General features: G+C 36.2%; 3 protein-coding genes and 1 pseudogene across 4 annotated transcripts; 3 read left to right on the forward strand and 1 right to left on the reverse strand.

Annotated features, from left to right (window-relative positions):
* The first annotated feature begins 1,445 nt into the window (after positions 1-1,445).
* On the forward strand, positions 1,446-4,649 carry LOC114746308 (superoxide dismutase [Cu-Zn] 2-like). 2 transcript variants are annotated; one of them, XM_028934538.1, is made up of 7 exons: positions 1,447-1,598; positions 1,704-1,805; positions 1,913-2,008; positions 2,103-2,134; positions 2,256-2,331; positions 3,810-3,863; positions 4,414-4,649. In XM_028934538.1, exons 1-7 carry the CDS (start codon positions 1,505-1,507, stop codon positions 4,440-4,442), a joined length of 483 nt encoding a protein of 160 aa, XP_028790371.1. In that variant the 5' UTR covers positions 1,447-1,504; the 3' UTR covers positions 4,443-4,649. The 2 variants fall into 2 exon arrangements, with proteins under 2 accessions (XP_028790372.1, XP_028790371.1); XM_028934539.1 differs by lacking the exons at positions 3,810-3,863; positions 4,414-4,649 and adding an exon at positions 3,525-3,802 and having other exon boundaries at positions 1,446-1,598; positions 2,256-2,367.
* Positions 4,650-4,912: 263 nt separating this feature from the next.
* LOC114746307 (eukaryotic translation initiation factor NCBP-like) lies at positions 4,913-8,195 on the reverse strand. Its single transcript, XM_028934536.1, has 6 exons — positions 7,871-8,195; positions 7,406-7,501; positions 7,179-7,283; positions 6,982-7,059; positions 5,585-5,704; positions 4,913-5,494 (listed from the first exon to the last, which is right to left on the reverse strand). The coding sequence occupies exons 1-6, from the start codon at positions 8,054-8,056 to the stop codon at positions 5,363-5,365; spliced, it is 717 nt and encodes a 238-aa protein (XP_028790369.1). The 5' UTR covers positions 8,057-8,195; the 3' UTR covers positions 4,913-5,362.
* A 1,361-nt stretch (positions 8,196-9,556) lies between these two features.
* LOC114746305 (5'-adenylylsulfate reductase-like 5) lies at positions 9,557-14,294 on the forward strand. Its single transcript, XM_028934534.1, has 4 exons — positions 9,557-9,733; positions 12,708-12,889; positions 13,225-13,349; positions 13,604-14,294. Exons 1-4 carry the CDS (start codon positions 9,581-9,583, stop codon positions 14,026-14,028), a joined length of 885 nt encoding a protein of 294 aa, XP_028790367.1. The 5' UTR covers positions 9,557-9,580; the 3' UTR covers positions 14,029-14,294.
* A 2,374-nt stretch (positions 14,295-16,668) lies between these two features.
* Positions 16,669-17,715, forward strand: LOC114746317 (uncharacterized; annotated as a pseudogene).
* The last annotated feature ends 522 nt before the right edge of the window (positions 17,716-18,237 follow it).

Raw genomic sequence — 18,237 nt, forward strand, 5'->3', positions numbered from 1 at the left:
AGGCTACATTGAGCCATATTTAGAAATATCTCCAAAACAACCACACCACATATATACTACTAATGGATTCATTTTAGGGTTAAAAAGGACTTGAAGTTGATAGGTGTGGGTTATTCCACATCGGTTGCAATAGGTGGCAAGTCAAGCGACAAGCATATAATTGAGTGGGAAAAAAATAACAGTTAAGAACCCATAACTTGTATCAGTAATGATATTTAAAAACTTTAGAAAAAATTTTTTCTTCCAAAGATCATTAAAGTAATTTTCTACTATGTACTTCTTAATATATTACTAGTGTTCCTATATTTACACCTTAATTTCTTGATGTTACAGAGATCACTTAATAAACATATGAACAGCAACTTATTTTTATGGTGTCAGAAAATATTTTAGTTTTCAAGATCTTTAATTATCATCAATATAGCAGGGAAATAAAATAACCTTAAAAAAGTAATTAGGTCCAAGATTTTAGCCCCAAAATGGGGGAAACTGTCCATGGGAATTGGTCAATTTTGAGAGATATCATAGGACACACCATATAACACTATAATTGGCTAAGACAATAACAAATGGTAGGAATTTAATGCTTTTTTTTTTCCTCGTTAGTTTTAGCATTACCTGTTGCTGCACAACCTTTCATGGTACCTAAATTCCATGGTCAAAGGAAGTCTGTTAACCTTCTTGGCATGCCAATGACTGTGCACAGTTAATGAACATATAAAATCAGACACCACATGGCCGGAAACAGTGGCCGACATAACAGTGTGATCAACATCAAATAGTTAAGGTCAGCATTCAGATCCTTTTTGGTTCTCTCTTACCTTGTAAGTGATATTTTCGTGACCTTAAAAGATCTTTTACTTTCCTGCACTGGATCAATATAGTTTATCCATGCTCTTACCTGTTTTATTTTTTTTCAGAAAATATTCAAAAATAAAGACCATGCTTTTGTCTGTGGGTTATTTCTCGACCAATTATGAATCTTCAGTCTTCCGATTTCTTTCGCCCCATAACTTTACTTATTTCCATTTTCTCTCATGATTAAGCATTATTATTGAAACGTTAAAGAAAAGAAATATAATTATTTAAAAATTTAATTTTTGCTATAGCACTATCTTTCTTTCGGCCAAATTGGTATACATCACCATCTAAATTTGTGGCTCTTTAATACTTGAAATAGAAGATATGCATTTAGTTTAATTATTTCTCCAAACTATATATAATTACTCCAACGCGTTAGTTATCCAAATAATTAACCTTAGCAAAATTAAATTCTATGCATGAAACCACCCAATTTTTTTTTTTTTTTTAAAAAGGCCAATTGGGACTACTTTCTAATTGAAAAACAAAAAAACCAAAAAGTTAGGCATATTTTACTTTCGTAATTGTGATAGCGGCCCCTTTTTTTTTTTTTTTTGCGCCATATATAGTGGGCTTGTTCTCTGGTAATCTTATTTCTGTGGACGGACACATAAGCCGATAGTGAAAACACCGAAGGTCAGGCATGGAAGCTGCAAAGGTGACTGTGAAAGCTGTGGCTGTGATCGCCGGAAATAACAACGTGAGAGGAGCTCTTCAGTTTGTGCAACACCCCGACGGTCTCTTACTCTTCTTTTCTTTTCTTTTTTTTGTCCTTTTTGGGTATTGAAGCTGTTCTAATTGTTTAATCCGAAATTCAGCTAATTTTGGGTAAGTTTCTGCAGGAACTACTCATGTAAAAGGGAGAGTCACTGGTTTGTCCCCGGGCCTCCACGGATTCCATATTCACGCTCTCGGTGACACCACTAATGGCTGCAATTCCACTGGTTCGGAATTTTATTTCTTCGATTCATAATGAATTCGCACTCTTCTCTAGCTGAGTATCCTTTTCGTTTTCGAATTAGTTTCCGTGATAAATTGTTCTGAATCGCAGGCCCTCATTTCAATCCATTCAAGAAAGACCATGGGGCTCGAACAGATGATGAGCGTCATGCTGGAGATTTGGGTAACATTGTTGCAGGCCCGGATGGTATTTACTACCTTCATTTTCCTTATCTGTTTTGATATTTCGACTCCTTTGAGTCTTTTTCAGAGGTATTCACTGCATGCATTATCTTCTGTAGGGGTTGCTGATGTTTCAATCACAGACAGAAAGGTAAGCACTCATCCATGGTATGCTGACCATCTATCTGGTTGATACTGTGTTAATGAAATTTATGTTTCAATTTAATCGGCAAAGTACTTTAACATGGCCTTGTTTCATTTTCAACCAGTAGATACCACTAAGTGGAGTTCATTCCATTCTTGGGAGGGCAGTCGTTGTGCATGCTGATCCTGACGATCTTGGTAGAGGTAAGATTATGAAATTTGGCTCCAAAAAAGAGTTTCCGGCTCCATCAATGTCAGATATAGCTTCCTTTTTACTCTTCCTAGTTATATAATTCTACAATGGGTGTTGAAGTTGGTTATCTATTTACCGCTATCTTGACTACTCTTAGAAGTTCTACATGAGAAGTCTTTTGTATCGCATATCTCTAGGCTGTTTACTTTGTCTTCCTCGTATTTAAGACCCATTATTTTAATCCTGTTACAGCTAGTCTGCTACAATGACAAAAGCCTATAATGCACAACCGTTAATTACTTGCCTATGCATATCATAATATGAATAGAGTAGCTGAGAAATTTAGACATAATGAGTCTCTTATCATGTCTGAACCCGAATGCTTCGTTATGAATGCATGGCGCATGTTTTTTCCAACCAAAGTTGTCTCTACCTTCTGCCCTCAAGGTTCTATATGTCCTTTACTTGTGAAAGTAAATTTCTCTGTCTAGTGGTTGAAAACTAATAGCCAGCCTTTGTAATTGGATATTTCTCCCCAAATATGGGTTCTAATGTCAGAGTCTATGCACAAGATGTGCGTAAACTATATTCACAAAGTTGTTACTTGAAGTGACTTCAGAATAAAGTCGTTGGATATTGAGATTTGTCTAGGTTGCAATTATGATAATTCAAAAAAATGTGGTAACGACACATTCTTGCACCTTAAGGTCAAACAAAAAGTTAAGAAATCGTGCCTAGGACGTGATGACGGCGAAGTTTAGGCCTTTTAAAGGCGAAGACAAAAGTAGAACTTTTATCTGATTAGTTGTCCTGCCAGTGCTAGTCCAGATAGTTACACCTGATAAAAAGCATGACAATCATTTCTTCATATACGTTCTGGGGAAGCTGGAAATTAAGTAACTATATTGAGTATTTTCTGGCAAGGCATATGGTGATTGCCACCTAATGTGAGTCAAATTCTTTTTCCTTGCAAAAAATGATATTTTGTTCGCGTATTACTTGTATTTCAGCGTTAAGACAGAAGTCCAATTTACCATGTGTTTTCCCTTAAACTGACCAACCGGCATTTGCTTTTCGTTAAGGTACTAGGTTCTGAAGCACATTTGATCAATTCTCTGCTAATTATTCCACCAAATAAAGAAATTTAGGTGCAATTTTTTTGGTATTTTCTATCTAGTTTCTCAATAACATCATGACAAATGAACGGCTTAAGCTCAAGTATCAAATGACTGGGTCTATGAAGAAATTTCCTTCACATGTTAGGTTTCATTCAAGAACCAAATAACAAATACTAAAGACAAACATAGTCCTACTCTGATATCATGTCTAGTGAGTAATGACTAGTGTTACGTCCCTATTTCCAGATGTCTCATAAAATTTTCGCTTGGTTACATGTGCCTGCCTCTGACCTTCATGGTGTTTGTTTAGACCCGGATGAACCGCTTACGAAGCTGCTGTCTTTGCTTATCTTTTGAATTTGATGCGACAGGTGGGCATGAACTAAGCAAGACCACTGGTAATGCGGGTGCAAGAGTAGGATGCGGTAATGCTTCTCTTCTACAATCAATTTAGCCATTACTAAACTAAACTTTGCTTCTTGGTTTTCGCTATTAATCTCTCTTAAATAATCGTTTAATAAAATTTCAAGACCTATATAAAAACAAGATTCTCTTTCAACATTTATTTGTTATAACACATAACTATTTGTTTATATTATTTTTAATATAACAAATTATATGTTTTTCCAGTTATATATTGATTTAAAAGATTAAATGGGGTATTTACTATTTAAGAAACAAAAGCCTAAACACTAAACAAAACCCCATTACATGGATTTTTCATTTTTCTATGTAAATTGATCAAATGGATCGTAGGAATAAAAACAAGCATGGGTGATATTTCAACTTGAAATTGAAGTGCTTAAAACCAAATTGTAGACATTTAAACGTCACGTCACGTCATGTTTAGCCAGTTAATTAGGGCCCAGGGGACATCGATGCAGAAGACTTAAAATGCCATTGTCAGGTTCAGTTTGGTTTAATAGTGTCTGCTGGCTTTTGCCTTAAGGCTGACCATAACAATTTGCTGAGCAGGTATCATTGGCCTCCGATCATCTGTTTGAGAGACTCTGCCTTTTATCCCCAAACCTTATGGAAGACATCTGTATATTGAATTATAACGTTGTCCGTTCTATGATTTTGACTTGGTCTCCTGTAATTATCCAATGCCCAATAGAGTTACCTTCTTTTATTTCAAGAAATTAGAGTGCACATTATGTTTGAATTTGTCGGTTGATAGTATCTATAAAATGCGTAACTCAATTTGTCTATGCTCATGAGATCCAGTCGGATTAAAAAAATATGCCTCAAGTTTGCGAAAAAGAAGCAGCAGCAACAGCAAAATCTTATCATCCGACCATGTGAGGCTGGCAGAAAAAGCAAATGCACCATATAAAAAAAATTGAAGATGTTTAAATGTAAATAGTATACAGATGTATTCGAAAAGAAAAATATTAAGCGAGTTGCTGCTCCATTAATGGTTAGAGGTACATTATCCACCTACCTTAGCAAAAGCCTTGGAGCCAGGATCAAGTACTCCAAACAAAGCTAAAATATTTAATCTAAAATCCGCAAGATAAATTCTAGGGGTAGTTATCATCCGGTCATTAGCCATGTCAATATCATATAAAGCCTATCCACTACAAGGGTTGACACTAAATGCCATGCAAATTTAATCGATCTTTAAAACCATGCTCCTATTCCTCAGCGAACTGATAAAGCACTTACGAAGCATAGCGGGTACAACTTTATTTACAACGAAGGACTGAAATTCATCACACAAAACGAGACATGAAACCCCGCAAGAAAGACAATACAGCAAATAATGCAATATTGCAGTCCTATTGTTGAATTCAAACGCCACACACTAGCCGTGGCGCAGCCGGCACGATTGTCAGTGTAATGTAGACAATAACCAACAAGATCGGTGGCAAATGCGTCTTTGGTGCCCAGAAGCCCGTGTAAGAGTGCCATTACAGCAGCTCTATCCTCTCAACCAGGTGTTTCTGTAGGATGAATTGTCTCGCAAAGAGGCATCGTGAGGCTTGTATTCCATGACATAATTATGAGGAAGCTTCAAGTGACGTTTAATTGAATCCCTCAGAGCCATCACGGCCTGGATTGAGAAAATTAAGAATATTATAAATAAAATCCATGCATGTTGCATGCACGTGCAAAGACATACAAGGCCAGTAATAATGCTAACCTGATGATCAGATGCATTGCGATTCCAGACACTCAATATATCCTCATTGAAACGAATGCTTAGCACTGCACCACATATGTTATCCCCATAATCGAGCTGGTCACCTACTAAGGCAAGAACCTGCACACAGTCAAGTATGCCTCAGAATCCCCAATAACCAATTTTTAGCCCCATGCAACGGTGTTTTGGCATTACCATGCCAGAAGATGAACTCTAATGATAATAAATGCCGACAGATCATTATTAAGATATAACCAAGCAAGAGAAATTTCTAGTATGATTAGGTCTGTCCATAATTAGCCATCATATATAAAATTAAAAGGATAGTATTTGACAGGGACGCCTACGAAAGAAAGAATTCGCACAAACAGAATCAAGAATTTATCCAACCAAATATATAGAATCTTGTTGACTGAAATGCCCTCGCATATATAAGTAAAATTCACAGAATGAGCATTGTTCAATCAGGCACATTTGGAAATCCTCTCAATCTCTAATTCCTGATAATGAAAATAGTTAAACAGGAGAGATTTACTAAACGAGTCAATTGTATTCTAAGTAGGAAATCATCAAAACAAAACACTTATGAGAACTTTCCTGCCATGTGAGAAAAAGCCAACCCCATGCAACATTCTTTCCCTAATTTTTCTTTTTCAAGTCTTTATGGAGACTTTGGATCCCTTCCATACTCTTAAGTCTTAAAACGCTTCTTCAAGAAGCCAAAGGATATACAAGCAACCAGACAGGTCAGCATCATCCCCTGGTGTTTTCAAAAGGTTAAGGATGTGTGGTTAATTCAAGATTGAATTCCAATATTCATTAGCTGGCACTGATTTACTCTCATACTGTAGTTAGAGCCAGACATAATCCATGCGAAAAAAATGTTAGTAGGGCTTAAACGTTGTAGCTTGTCTTTTTCTAGGTGTATATTTCAAGAAACAAAAGATGGGGAGACATCTGCAAGTAAAATCAGCATTTTTCACATGAATTTGTTTTCCCTGTGGTCAAATCAGGAATTGATAAGATTACCACCTAAAGATCACATGAAAAATCCATGCAAGACACTTAGGACCTATCGGTCATCCAATGAGAAGTCCACTTAACCCTAATGTAGACACATTTGGCCACAAGAAGAGCAACACGAATAGGGCAACTGGGATACAATTTCACTACACAGATGGGGATCTGTAAACTAGGAAACGTCTTCACCTTCAGCAATGATGAAAATAAGAGTAAGTTTAAATGCTGGCATTAACTAAACGTAAGACATTAGCAACGAACTGCTCAGTGTTCACCAAGTTGACAAGAAAAATGAAATTATATATTTATCTGGAAAAATGAAAAGGTTGGCAGACATTTCACAGGGAAGAGATAAAGAGAGAAAGATTTTGATTTACCAAGTCCTCCCAAAAACGGCCTGAAACAACCTTTTTGAATCGTATGATCCACTTACCACCATTACAATTAGCTGGGTCCTGAAAAGAAAAAATAACCCAGCATGTCAATGCAGAGTAAAACCGCTATAGAGCAGAAATTTCCAAATTCCAGTCAACAAAAAGGCAACTCCAAGGGCAGGCTTTTGAATGTCTACTACCTCCCATAAAGGGCGAATTCCTTCCTTAAAAAGATGCAAATCTGTTGGTACTGGCAAGGACGAAGGGCGAGCTAGATGGCAATAGCAAACCCAAAAACCTTCAACCTATTAATATGTAACACCAAAGAATCAGGAAAGCGCCCAAGAACAAGAACATTTGCAAATAGATAAAGTATTCCAATGCGTGCAGTTTGATCCTTGCAAGCGAAAGTAGCTTAGGATCTTACCGTACTGAAATCAACAATTCTCTTTATGTTGTCTTCGTATGATGTCTGATTTCGAACTCCAGGTGTACGGCGGGTATACCAGAATACAAATTTGTGCTGCTCAAAAGACATTATCAATACAAAATGAATAAATGATTGCACAAAAGCCTTTGAGGGAGAAGCGAATTACAGAACATCGGGGATCCTCTCATGTAAAGAGTAATTATTTCGCCTTGGAATCAATATAGAAGGCCCCAACCACCAAGTTTAGGGTATAATTGAAATATAAACATAAATTGAGCTCAAAAATGAAAATGCTCCTCACAAAAACAGCTCAGCAATGTTCTCTCGACTCAAAATTATACGAAAAAATAACCAAGAAAAAAAAAACTGATGTTTGCACACAGTTGGACCATTAGCGATTGTCAAAATCCAGGGAGAAAAATATCACAAACAGTCAGTTGGACAGAAAATAGGGAGAGAAACCTTTAGGGGATGAAGACCAGCTTTGAGGTCACGAGACTGTCGTTCTTCGGCCTCCTTATTAGAAGTATCGCCGCAAACGGAAGCCAAAGGAGGCGAGGAATCTCCGATTTGCTCGAGTTTAGTGTTGTTAGAGTTGGCATTGGAAGTCTTGTTGGTGACCTCTGATTCTCTCTTCTCGGCTGCCATATCTACTATCAGTTTCAAAAACCCTAATTACTTTTTCCTTTTAGACAGCTTTGGGAGATGAGAGACGGAGAATGCGCGGAAGCAGTTGCCTTCTACCTTCGCGCTTCCGGTTAGGGCTTGGCACGCCGTCAGCTTGCTTAAGGCCTCTTTTTTTTTTTTTTTTGGGGTCAAAGTCAGCTTAACGCCCCGAGCAAACCGACTCTTCCTGCATATATCAATCAATTTACTTTAAATATCCTGCCAATATAATTTGTTGATAATCAGTTTTTTCAGAAAAAAATATTAGGACCACAAATATACTATAAAATTTATTAAAAAATGTATATTTATATGATTTTTCTGAATTATAAAGGTTAAGATTTTCCCTTTTTCACCAGAAGTAAAGGTTGAGATTCGAACCGCTTGTTTAGACCGTGAGAGCTTCAACTGATAACTTAATAATTATTTAATTATGAGAAAGAAAAGTTATGTATTTTATAATAAGAATAAAATACAAACATAAACTTGGTGTTGCACAAATATGTATCCACCAAACCATCCCCTTTTTTTTTTGTGACACCAAACCATCTTTTTAGGCTTTAATATTTTTTGGCCGACAAGCTTGTGTTTTTCTTTCTTCTGACGTTTCACTTCTCTCTTTCTTTTTCTGTTGTCTTTCTGTTAATATTTTTTCAATAAATGAAGAAACCCGGGGCAGTATTATAACTTATTTAACAGTCCATGACCATTTTCTTTAGGCCTGCAATATTTTAAGAAGCATGAGATATACTAGTCTTAATAATAATATGGTTCTCAAAATAGAAATTAAGTTCGCTGGTCAAAAAACAAAATAGAAATTAGTTTAACGATATCAAAATTCCATTTTTTTATCGGGGTCAAAATTCCATATAATCCTCCACTTTCATACATATAAAATATCAAATTTATGAATAGTTTCATTATGTATAGATATGAATCAACTGTTTTTTTTTAATTTTGGGTAACAACTTTTATTATTTCAATTTCTTACGCATTTTGCTAGGTTTTTCCATTTTTATTCTTGTAGTATCGATATTTTTTCTTACGGTTTAACGGAACTTAAATAGTAAAAAGATAAATATAAAATTTCGGTTCAAATTATTAAAATAAAAAACTGTTTTCTGCTTCTTCTTTTTTAACTTATAAAAACTACACCGAAAAAGGTGCCTCCTGTACGCGCACAGGGGGAAGAGAGAGAGAGATTAGTGAGGGCTTGAAGATAATATGGAAAACGCTATTTGAGCTGGAAAAGTGGGTTCCTTTGGTCCCTCTTGTTGGAATCAGCGAACCAAACCAACGATTGAACCCACTCAAGCAAAAGCCACCCACCACGTCCACCTCCACCTCCATTTTCAGACCCAACACGACCCCAGGCAGAAGGAAGAGAGAAGGTAGCACAATAAAGTTTTTCAAGATAACAAGTTCAGCTCATCATTTCGCCCATTTCGATATTATTCTGAGGCTTGTTTTCTTTTAGCTCTGCGATTTGCATACCCGTCTTCACCGATGGCCGCCTCGATCTTTCTCCTTTACATGACGGCTTTTTCTTTGCTACAATATGCATCATCCTCGTCTTTATGTCATCGCGACTCTGCTTTATTTCTTTATAGTCTTAAATCTCAATGCCCTCTGTCGATCTCGCCAAATCCACCTCTTCAGGTATACGATTCTCGTCTTTCTTCTTCCTTTTTTTAAAATAAAATTTCCAAATTGATTTCCAATTTGTATTTGCATACACGCTCGGGGGCCATCATATGTGATTTTCATCTCGGGAATTGATTTTTTAGCAGATTTGTTTCATTCGTTGACATTTTAACAGCTCTATTCCTGGGTGCTTTTATATATTTAACCTCTAAGGTTATTCTAAAATGGAAATTAATTCGTGGGATTCCGTTCCAGGAACCAGGTCCTGATTTGATTGAGTGAAATTAAATATTAGATGGGCATGCCTGGTTGCAAATAGCGGAGAACACTTCGTGGGCATTTTGATATTGTCACGGTTTTGATAGAAAGATGATAAATTGATAATAAATGATGAAGCGCATATTGGAATATTTGCCTCTTCTGTTTCCTTGGACTCTATTGGAATAGGCCTTCTAACTTGAAGTATAGAGTTGTCGCGTATTGGACTCACGAGGTTTCTATTTAGCAGTTTGCACTGTATGGAAGGAAAACCATTCATAAATTTGGACTTCAATAAATGGGTTTTATTTGTGATTCTAGCTAAACACGCACGCGCACACACGCGCACACACATATATATTTATAGTGGTCTGGGTTGTCAGATCATGTAGCACCAAACCTAAGCTTAGCAAGTTAGGCACTAGCCTGAGAGGTAATAGCTTGTAGTGTAAGATTTGCGGACCTGTTTGAACCCTTCGTGAATAATGAGTTGGACTTTTAACCAGACTTCTAGATTTCTAGGTAACTGCTCAATTCCTGTTAATTGTAATTGACTGAGAATTAGTCGATTAGACCCACTGCGAACAGTGTATTCTGTGCCTTCTCGAGAAATAAGCACGCCTGTACTTTGCAACTGTGCTTTTATAGGTGAGAATTCTGCTAAATTCTCTTTGTTGATTGGGGAAGAATCTGCATAATACCAAGTTTTTAAATAATTCAACTGGATATAACTGGATTTAGTCAAAGGGTTGTCGCTGATAAGAATCAGGTGTTATTAATACAAGAAGAAATATCTGCATGTGATTATCACTTGGAGAATGATCCTTTTCTAGTTATCATAATAATTTGCACTTGATGATGCGAAGGATAAAATTGACGAGGAAACCATATAAAACCCCCAAATTGTTATTCACATAATATCATTTTCTTGTATGTTGTGCCATGTCATGTATCATTCATCTTGACAAACATTATGTTCTTTGAATTATTTTCCCCAACATTTGGTACTCCACTTGATGAGAAACCTTTCTGGCCATGGACAAGAACTATGTGAAGTTCTTTAGGTGTTTCTTATCAAGTTCTCTAACAGAAGCTAAACCTAAACTTAGCCTTTTCTCCTATTGTCATACTTCTTTTAAGGAAAATGGTAATTTCTTGCGAAATCTTCATAATGACATTACTTCTTTTTTTTCCCAAAAAATAATAATTGATGTTTAGGTGATGTCAAATTCATTTATTTCTACTGTAATGTTAGGCCCAAATATTGTCTTCAATCAAGTTCCCACTTAGTTTGTTCAGCCTTTAGTTATATAGCCCATCAACACGGGCAAAATGTCATATAAAGTTAACAGAAATAATGTTTTAAATCCTTTCCTCATTCTAACATAAAACCTATAAATTGCCCTGTATCAATCAAGTCATTTATATTACAAATGCTCCAATGTGATCCTGCACATCAATGATTGACCAAGAACTACAAACAGGATTTTCCACAAGAAAGGAGAGCGATTGAGTTATTGTTTCCATGCTAACCTTCCACATAATGTTGCACATCGGCATTTTGTAGTCTCAGCTAAGCTACAAAATGTAATTGTATTCAGTTCATTGAATGCCGTTATTCTAAACAGAGAATTTATCTGAAAAGGATTTTGGATTTCGAAACAGAAATAGGAGAATGAGTGATAAATGAAAGTTTGGGCTTACAAGAGAGACTATTATAGTGGGAAGATTAATAAAATCAAGTAAATAAACCGGGCATTCTAATTCTCTAGTTTCTTTATCAATCAAATTTGAAAAGTTAAAAACTTCATGAAGGATCTGATCCCTAGATGGTTACAACTAAAATTTTGGACGGGAGAATCAGGCAGAGAAGGAATGAAGTAGAAACGGCAAAAGAACTCCTAGGGAAGCAAAGAGAAGAAAGAGAAGAAACTCCTTTTCAACTGTCCTCCCAATGCCTGGCGAAAGGACCTAAATCTAAACCAAAGAAACCAATGGTCCAATTGTCTAAAAGAAACATATGCTTGTAAGGTAACCTCTTAATTTGGTTAAATTATGTTCACATTATTTATGCCATAAAGAATTAATTTCACAGGACTGTTCAGTTTACCCATTTTTGGACACCAGACTTCCATCGTTGCAGGTCCAGATGTTGCTCCTTCTGAGACCTGCATTAGACCTTGTAATTGACAATACAAACACTTCTGTGTCAAATTAACAGCATACTTGAGGCGTTATCCCATTATTTTCTCTACTGTATATGGCTAAGCTGCTTCAGCTGGAACCTGGTACAGGGAAAGTTGGTGCAGGAGAATATTAGATACAAAATTTTTTTTTAGTAATATCGTCACCCAAAGAGAAAAGAGCAACCACTAGCTATCGAAAATTAGAGACCTTTTAAAGCACAAATTCTCTAAGAATTAGTCTGGGATTGTCCGAGGGAATCCTTAAATCAAAGTTATTTGCAAGATTTAACCACTGGCTAAAGAAGTGTGGTAAGAAAGAATTTGATTATTCAAATTCAAACTTATCACAGAACTATTAGTTGAATTCATCTTTGTATGATGCCTTATTTTATTCTAGGTCATATTCAGGTAGCTCATCATACTTCCTATGACAAAATTGGCCAACCAAGATCCCTGATCATCTAGAACTATATTTTTTTCATTTATACTTATCCCAAATTACCCATTTTGATTGGGTGTATTTAATGTTACTTAAATTTGTTCAGGTGGATGGAAGTTACGTAGAAGGAGTTTTGTCTAGAAAGCAGAGAATCGGATATATTTCTGTACTTTTCTATGCTTCTTGGTGCCCATTCTCGCAGAGTGTGCTTCCTAAACTTGAAACACTTAGTTCCATATTTCCCCAAGTGGAACATTTGGTAGTTGAGCAATCATCAACCTTACCAAGGTTTTGAAACTCTCCCTTCATCTGTTCTTAAGCTTCTGCGCTGCTATGATTTCATTTCTTTTGCTACATGCTAAGTCCGTGATTTGCAGATACTATGCAAATAGCAGTTTCCAGTCCACGCATCTTTTAGCAAATTCACTTCCCTCCCCCCCCCCCACGCTTCATTTCTTTTGCTGCATGTTAAATTGATTCTATTCTGTGCTACTTTGTCTTTTTCCCCACTTTCCCTTAAACATTAGATTTGTAATTCGGCAGAGATTATGTCATACTTTATATAACCTTCATAAGTGTCGGTTATTTTTATATGCATGTTCATGTGTGTTTTTGTTGTGCAGCGTGTTTTCGAGATATGGAATCCATAGTGTGCCAGCTATATTATTGTTGAATCAGACATCAATAATTAGATATCATGGTTCAAAAGATCTGCTCTCCCTCGTACAATTTTATGAGAGAAACACAGGTATGCCCTATTCTTGCATGTAGGTTTCCGATGGATTCTCTGACCCTGCTTTTGGACTTTGATAACTAGGTAATTGGTAAATTTGGCATCCCGGATGAGAGAGTGCAATTTTGTTTTTTTTTTTGGAGATCATTATTTACGGAGACAAACTACTTCCTAAGAATATTAATATGCAGACGATATAAGAGACTTGGGTCACTGTTGGTATTATGTAAGCAAGGATCTTACTTGATGTGTCTGCCCATTCTTGTCAGGATTTGGGCCAATTCATTACTTTGCGGACGACCAACAGGACAGCTTGAGTAGTGACAAAAAATCAGCTATAAAGTCATTGGTGAGTTTGTCACCAAAAGAAATATGTAGCGGGGAACCCTACCTGATTTTCTCAGTCTTGTTTCTTTGTTTGAGGATACTTCTCTATGTATTGCCGGGGACTGTAGCGCATCTCAGGGCATTCTTGGTGTCTCATGTTCCTCATCTGAACTTGCAAGTATTTGGTGAGACGAGCCAAATGATGGGACGCATTCTCCAAGTGATCGATGTTAGGAGGATTGGGACGAAACTAAGACTGAGCAAGACGAGGAGCTTCCATCAACGGGCGAAGAGTGCCAGAGTTTGGGCTTCTTCTCTGGCTTCTGTTTCTCTGGGCGAGGCATCATCAGCAAGGACATCCTCTTGAGGTTTGAACTGACAATCTTGATACTAGCTAGTCATTTTGAGGGCAGGAAAGAGTTTGTTGATCACATAATATCCACATGCTGCAATCAAATCTTAAGAATACAGGGTTCTTTCTGTGTCTCCGATTTTAATAATTTTAGTAGTGCTAACAGCTGAATGCTGTCTGTGATGTGGGTTTCGAGAGGAAGCGAACAGGCATGTAAATTTGAGCACAGCTTTCTTGTTCTGTAAATTATTTTGTTTTCTTACGGAAATCATACAGGATCAGTCTCTGTCTCCTCCTCTATCTTTCTTCCTCTTACTCAATGCCACGATGTGACGGTTCTTAATGGTGTTTCCATATTTCTTGCAGACTCAACTGCTTAATTTCACTTCATTCGTGCAGTTCACTGTGTTTCAACTTCTTATTCGTATTAATATTTGTATGAGGCCATGGCGTGACAAATTAATAACAAACAAAAGTAAAATGCAAAATTCATATGAATGTCATTGTTGTTCCTTTGTTCGCAAGCCAAATGATTCCTGACCAGAATTTATCTGGATATGATGAGAGACGTTCTTACATGATCAGGTGGACAAGAGATGCTTGAACATCATTGGAACCATGATGTCTAACGCATTTTATCATGCTCTACATCCAATGCAAACTCATTCCCCAGGCGAATCTAAGGAAGAATCTCAAAAAAGTATCTTTAAATTTTAGAATTTCAAATTAGTTTTTTTTACTACTCCCTCCATTCTTTATTATAAGAGACGAATAACTGAATTACGTTGATAAAAAAAATAGTTAAAATTAGTTAAGAACAATCAATGTGTAAAAAGTATAATTTTTTTCCAAAAATACTCTCATTAATAAGGAGAGAGAGCATGAGAGAGAACAATGACAAATTATTAAAAGAAAGAGAAGTGGGAAGAAGAGAAAGTGTGAGTTAGAGACAATAAATATGGATAAAATAGGAAATCAACACAAAAAAGTAGAGATAACTTTTAAGTGTCTCTTATATATAGAAACATGTCATAAGTATCAAATATCTCTTATAATAAGGAACGGAGGGAGTATATTTTAATAATAATTGACACATTTAAAAAATAAATGACAATATATCTTTGGGTGAGCCCAAAAACGTGGTAACCGGGAACTCATAAAGATACCAATCCCTGGTACTGGACACCTGTCCATTAATCATTTATTATTTTTAATAAAATAAAATATATTTGATTTTCATTTCGGCTTAATTCTCATCTCCATCCTATCATTATCATTTCAGCCTTCAAGCAAACTCTAGCTAGAGAATATTTTCTTTTTCTCTTCTTTTTTTCTTCGTTGGTGATAAGTGAAATCTACTTGGTTATTGGATTTTCATCAAATTCTCGCGTTTCTTTTTGGAATAAGATTGTTACACTTTAAGTCGGGTTTGTCTAACTATTTGATCGGGAAAATAGATAATTTCCCTGGTCAAATGAAAATTAAGGCAAAAATAAAATAAAATAAATCCTAATCAAAAAATAAATCGAATCACTATTAATTTTTATGAAAAAATTAGGAAACAAGAAAAGTGACTAAATAGAAAATTAATCAACATTAATTTTCTAATTGTGAATTAAGAGCAAGTAGAGAATCTTCTAGTAATAAATAAGAAAGATTTCAGCGTCCAACAAAAAAAAAAAAGAAAGGTTGCACCCTAACTTTATAAATAAGTAGTGTTTTTCTCATTTACTCTTCACCTAAGCCCTATAGCTTTTCGATTATCTCTCATCCTCTCATTTTGCTGGTGCATGCTCTATTTAGATTCTCATAGTTTGCAATTCGAGTTTCAACCCAATGCAGATCTAGTATTTATTCTAACTCATCTATTTAGAGGGTATTTGGTAACCCTCAGAAGTACTTTTTCGTAAAATGAGACAAACTCCTCTATATATTTATTTCGTAAACCGTAAAAGTACTTTTAAAATTATAGTTTAATTTCTATCCAAACACCCCCTTAACCTCTTTTCAACATAAGGAATTTTTGTTTATTAAGTAGAAGTGTTTTTTTTTTTGGGCCTTGATTAAGTAGAAGTGTTGAAAGATAGTAAGGTAATGAAATTTTATGGGGATCAAATACATGTTTCAAGGCTAAAAGTAGTTATGGAAGTATTTATAAATTATTTATAATATATTTTTATCACCACGATTTTTAGATTAGAAATAATATTCAAACCAACATTTTTAGAAGAATTTTTTGTATTGATCTTATTCAAACAAACATAGTTGAATCAGGACAATATCAACCAGATAATTGTGACGGACAGATTAAATATAATACTGAAACAGCATTACTCGATGGCAGGGGCCAAAAAAAAAATACAGGGTTTAAACGTGATTAGAGTCAAAATCATCGATAAAAATCATTTATTCAGGGGGAAAATCAGGAAGAACGCGTTGCGTAATAAGCTTTTCTATATCTTTTTAGTCAGTACTCAATGTTTATCATAAAATATTAACTTACAATTTATTTTGAGTAAGTAAATAAAATTATATCAGTATATCATTAAATAATAAAATTTTATTTATTTATTTATAATTTATAATCAATGTTTGATGATGAGTTCTGAGTTCCTATTTATGTTTTGGATACACACGGTCCCATGGCTCGTGACCCCAAGAGCTCGAAGCCACGCTGTAATGGTGGCGCCTTCTTGAGTCACCACGTATAGCGCCTGAACCTAAAAAGCCTCCATCTTTTATCTGCAGTAACCCCTCTCCCTTCTGATCATCGCGCTCTCCCTCCCTCCCTAAATCCTTCGCCACATGGATCTCCACGACTGGGAATTCCTCTCTGATGATCCCTGCTTTGAGCTCAATCAGAGTCTCGACAAGAGAATTATCTCTCAAGACAAGCGAAATTCCGATTCCAAGAATTCCCTCGATTCCGATTACATTCTATGCCCTTCCCCAAATGCTCGGAAGATCACACAGCCTGATCGGGTCGATCCTGTTCCCATTCCTCGGGAATCCAAGATTGCCAACGCCATCGAGGTTCAGAAAGTGAAAGGAATCGGTAAGAACCCCGATGAAGTGAAAGCCGAGCAACACGCAGCTCCACTCTCACAGGTTTCCTTCGAAACGAAGGAAAATGAATTCGTCGACAATACAAAAAACCCAGTTAACAGGGAAGCTTCGAGATTTGAGACAGAAATGGCTGAAGGTTACAAGGAGGAAGACAAGAACAATGGATTTAACTTGTGGAAATGGAGCCTCACAGGGGTGGGAGCTATCTGTACTTTCGGTGTTACTGCTGCTACAATCTGTGCTCTGTTCCTTGGAACCCAACAAAAGAACAAACCCCATGCCAACCAAAAGAACGTCTTCAAGTTCTACACTGATGACAAGGTCAGCCAAGTTCTGTCATAATTTATCGTCTCTTTAAATTTACCTATAATCCAGTATAGGATCGTGATCATAATTTACTTTCTTAATTTTTACCTGTAATCCAGTATATATAGGATCGTGATCATGATTTACTGTTGGGTGTTGAACTGACAGTGGGTGTTAGTGGCAGAGGATTAAGCGAGTGGTGGGAGCAGGCGACCAAATGGAACGAAGCAATTTCTGGTTCCGTGAGAGGTGGCCCTATTGCCAGAGCTCACATTACCTATGGGGCTTAACCCGATGGCCTCTTAAGCATTGATTAAGTGCCTTCATGAAATTTACTACTTATTAATAGTATGCTTTCTTTCTCATGGGTTTTGCCGTTTTTGTTTGTATATTCCTGGGGGATGCTCCTGTTTGTCAGTTATCACTTGTCACTCCTGGTTACTGGTTTAGCTTTGTAAATTAAGTGCTGATCACGAACTCTTGGCTATTTGATCTGGAATCATCTATAAAGTTTGAATTTTCTGTTTGTTTAGAAGGTTCCCAAAGGATCCTCAGAGGTATAAGTATCATAAAGAATTGATTTTTAATAACGACCTTGCGTGCTGGACAGGGCTAGAGTAAGCTAAGAGGAGTACTTCCTGGTTGTTTCTTGTGTGTTTTCCTCTCAGTTTGTGCTAGCTCCTATGGGCAACAAGTTTTTCTTTCTTCCTTCTGCTTACGTCTCTCTGGAAAAAGGGGCTTGATCTATTACCTATAGGAATCTAATTTACAGAACAACTTTTAACTAAAATAAGATATTTATGTTGATGACCGTAAATATGTCGCCAAAACTGAAAATGACTGATTGAACAA

Source organism: Neltuma alba, unplaced genomic scaffold (assembly GCF_004799145.2).
Source record: "Neltuma alba isolate B1F8T4 unplaced genomic scaffold, ASM479914v2 tig00004932_pilon, whole genome shotgun sequence".
In the NCBI taxonomy this organism is placed as follows: Eukaryota; Viridiplantae; Streptophyta; class Magnoliopsida; order Fabales; family Fabaceae; genus Neltuma; species Neltuma alba.

What these genes read in the sequence shown, in the direction of transcription:
- LOC114746305 (XM_028934534.1), top strand. Translation starts at nt 9,581, where the DNA reads ATGGCCGCCTCGATCTTTCTCCTTTACATGACGGCTTTTTCTTTGCTA. An exon ending in CGCCAAATCCACCTCTTCAG is followed by an intron (nt 9,734 to 12,707) that starts GTATACGATTCT and finishes AAATTTGTTCAG; the next exon opens with GTGGATGGAAGTTACGTAGA. An exon ending in ATTTTATGAGAGAAACACAG is followed by an intron (nt 13,350 to 13,603) that starts GTATGCCCTATT and finishes CATTCTTGTCAG; the next exon opens with GATTTGGGCCAATTCATTAC.
- LOC114746308 (XM_028934538.1), top strand. Translation starts at nt 1,505, where the DNA reads ATGGAAGCTGCAAAGGTGACTGTGAAAGCTGTGGCTGTGATCGCCGGA. An exon ending in TAATGGCTGCAATTCCACTG is followed by an intron (nt 1,806 to 1,912) that starts GTTCGGAATTTT and finishes TCTGAATCGCAG; the next exon opens with GCCCTCATTTCAATCCATTC. An exon ending in GGGTGCAAGAGTAGGATGCG is followed by an intron (nt 3,864 to 4,413) that starts GTAATGCTTCTC and finishes TTTGCTGAGCAG; the next exon opens with GTATCATTGGCCTCCGATCA.
- LOC114746307 (XM_028934536.1), bottom strand. Translation starts at nt 8,056, where the DNA reads ATGGCAGCCGAGAAGAGAGAATCAGAGGTCACCAACAAGACTTCCAAT. An exon ending in GAATTCGCCCTTTATGGGAG is followed by an intron (nt 7,060 to 7,178) that starts GTAGTAGACATT and finishes TTTTCTTTTCAG; the next exon opens with GACCCAGCTAATTGTAATGG. An exon ending in GCCGTTTTTGGGAGGACTTG is followed by an intron (nt 5,705 to 6,981) that starts GTAAATCAAAAT and finishes GACTGTGTGCAG; the next exon opens with GTTCTTGCCTTAGTAGGTGA.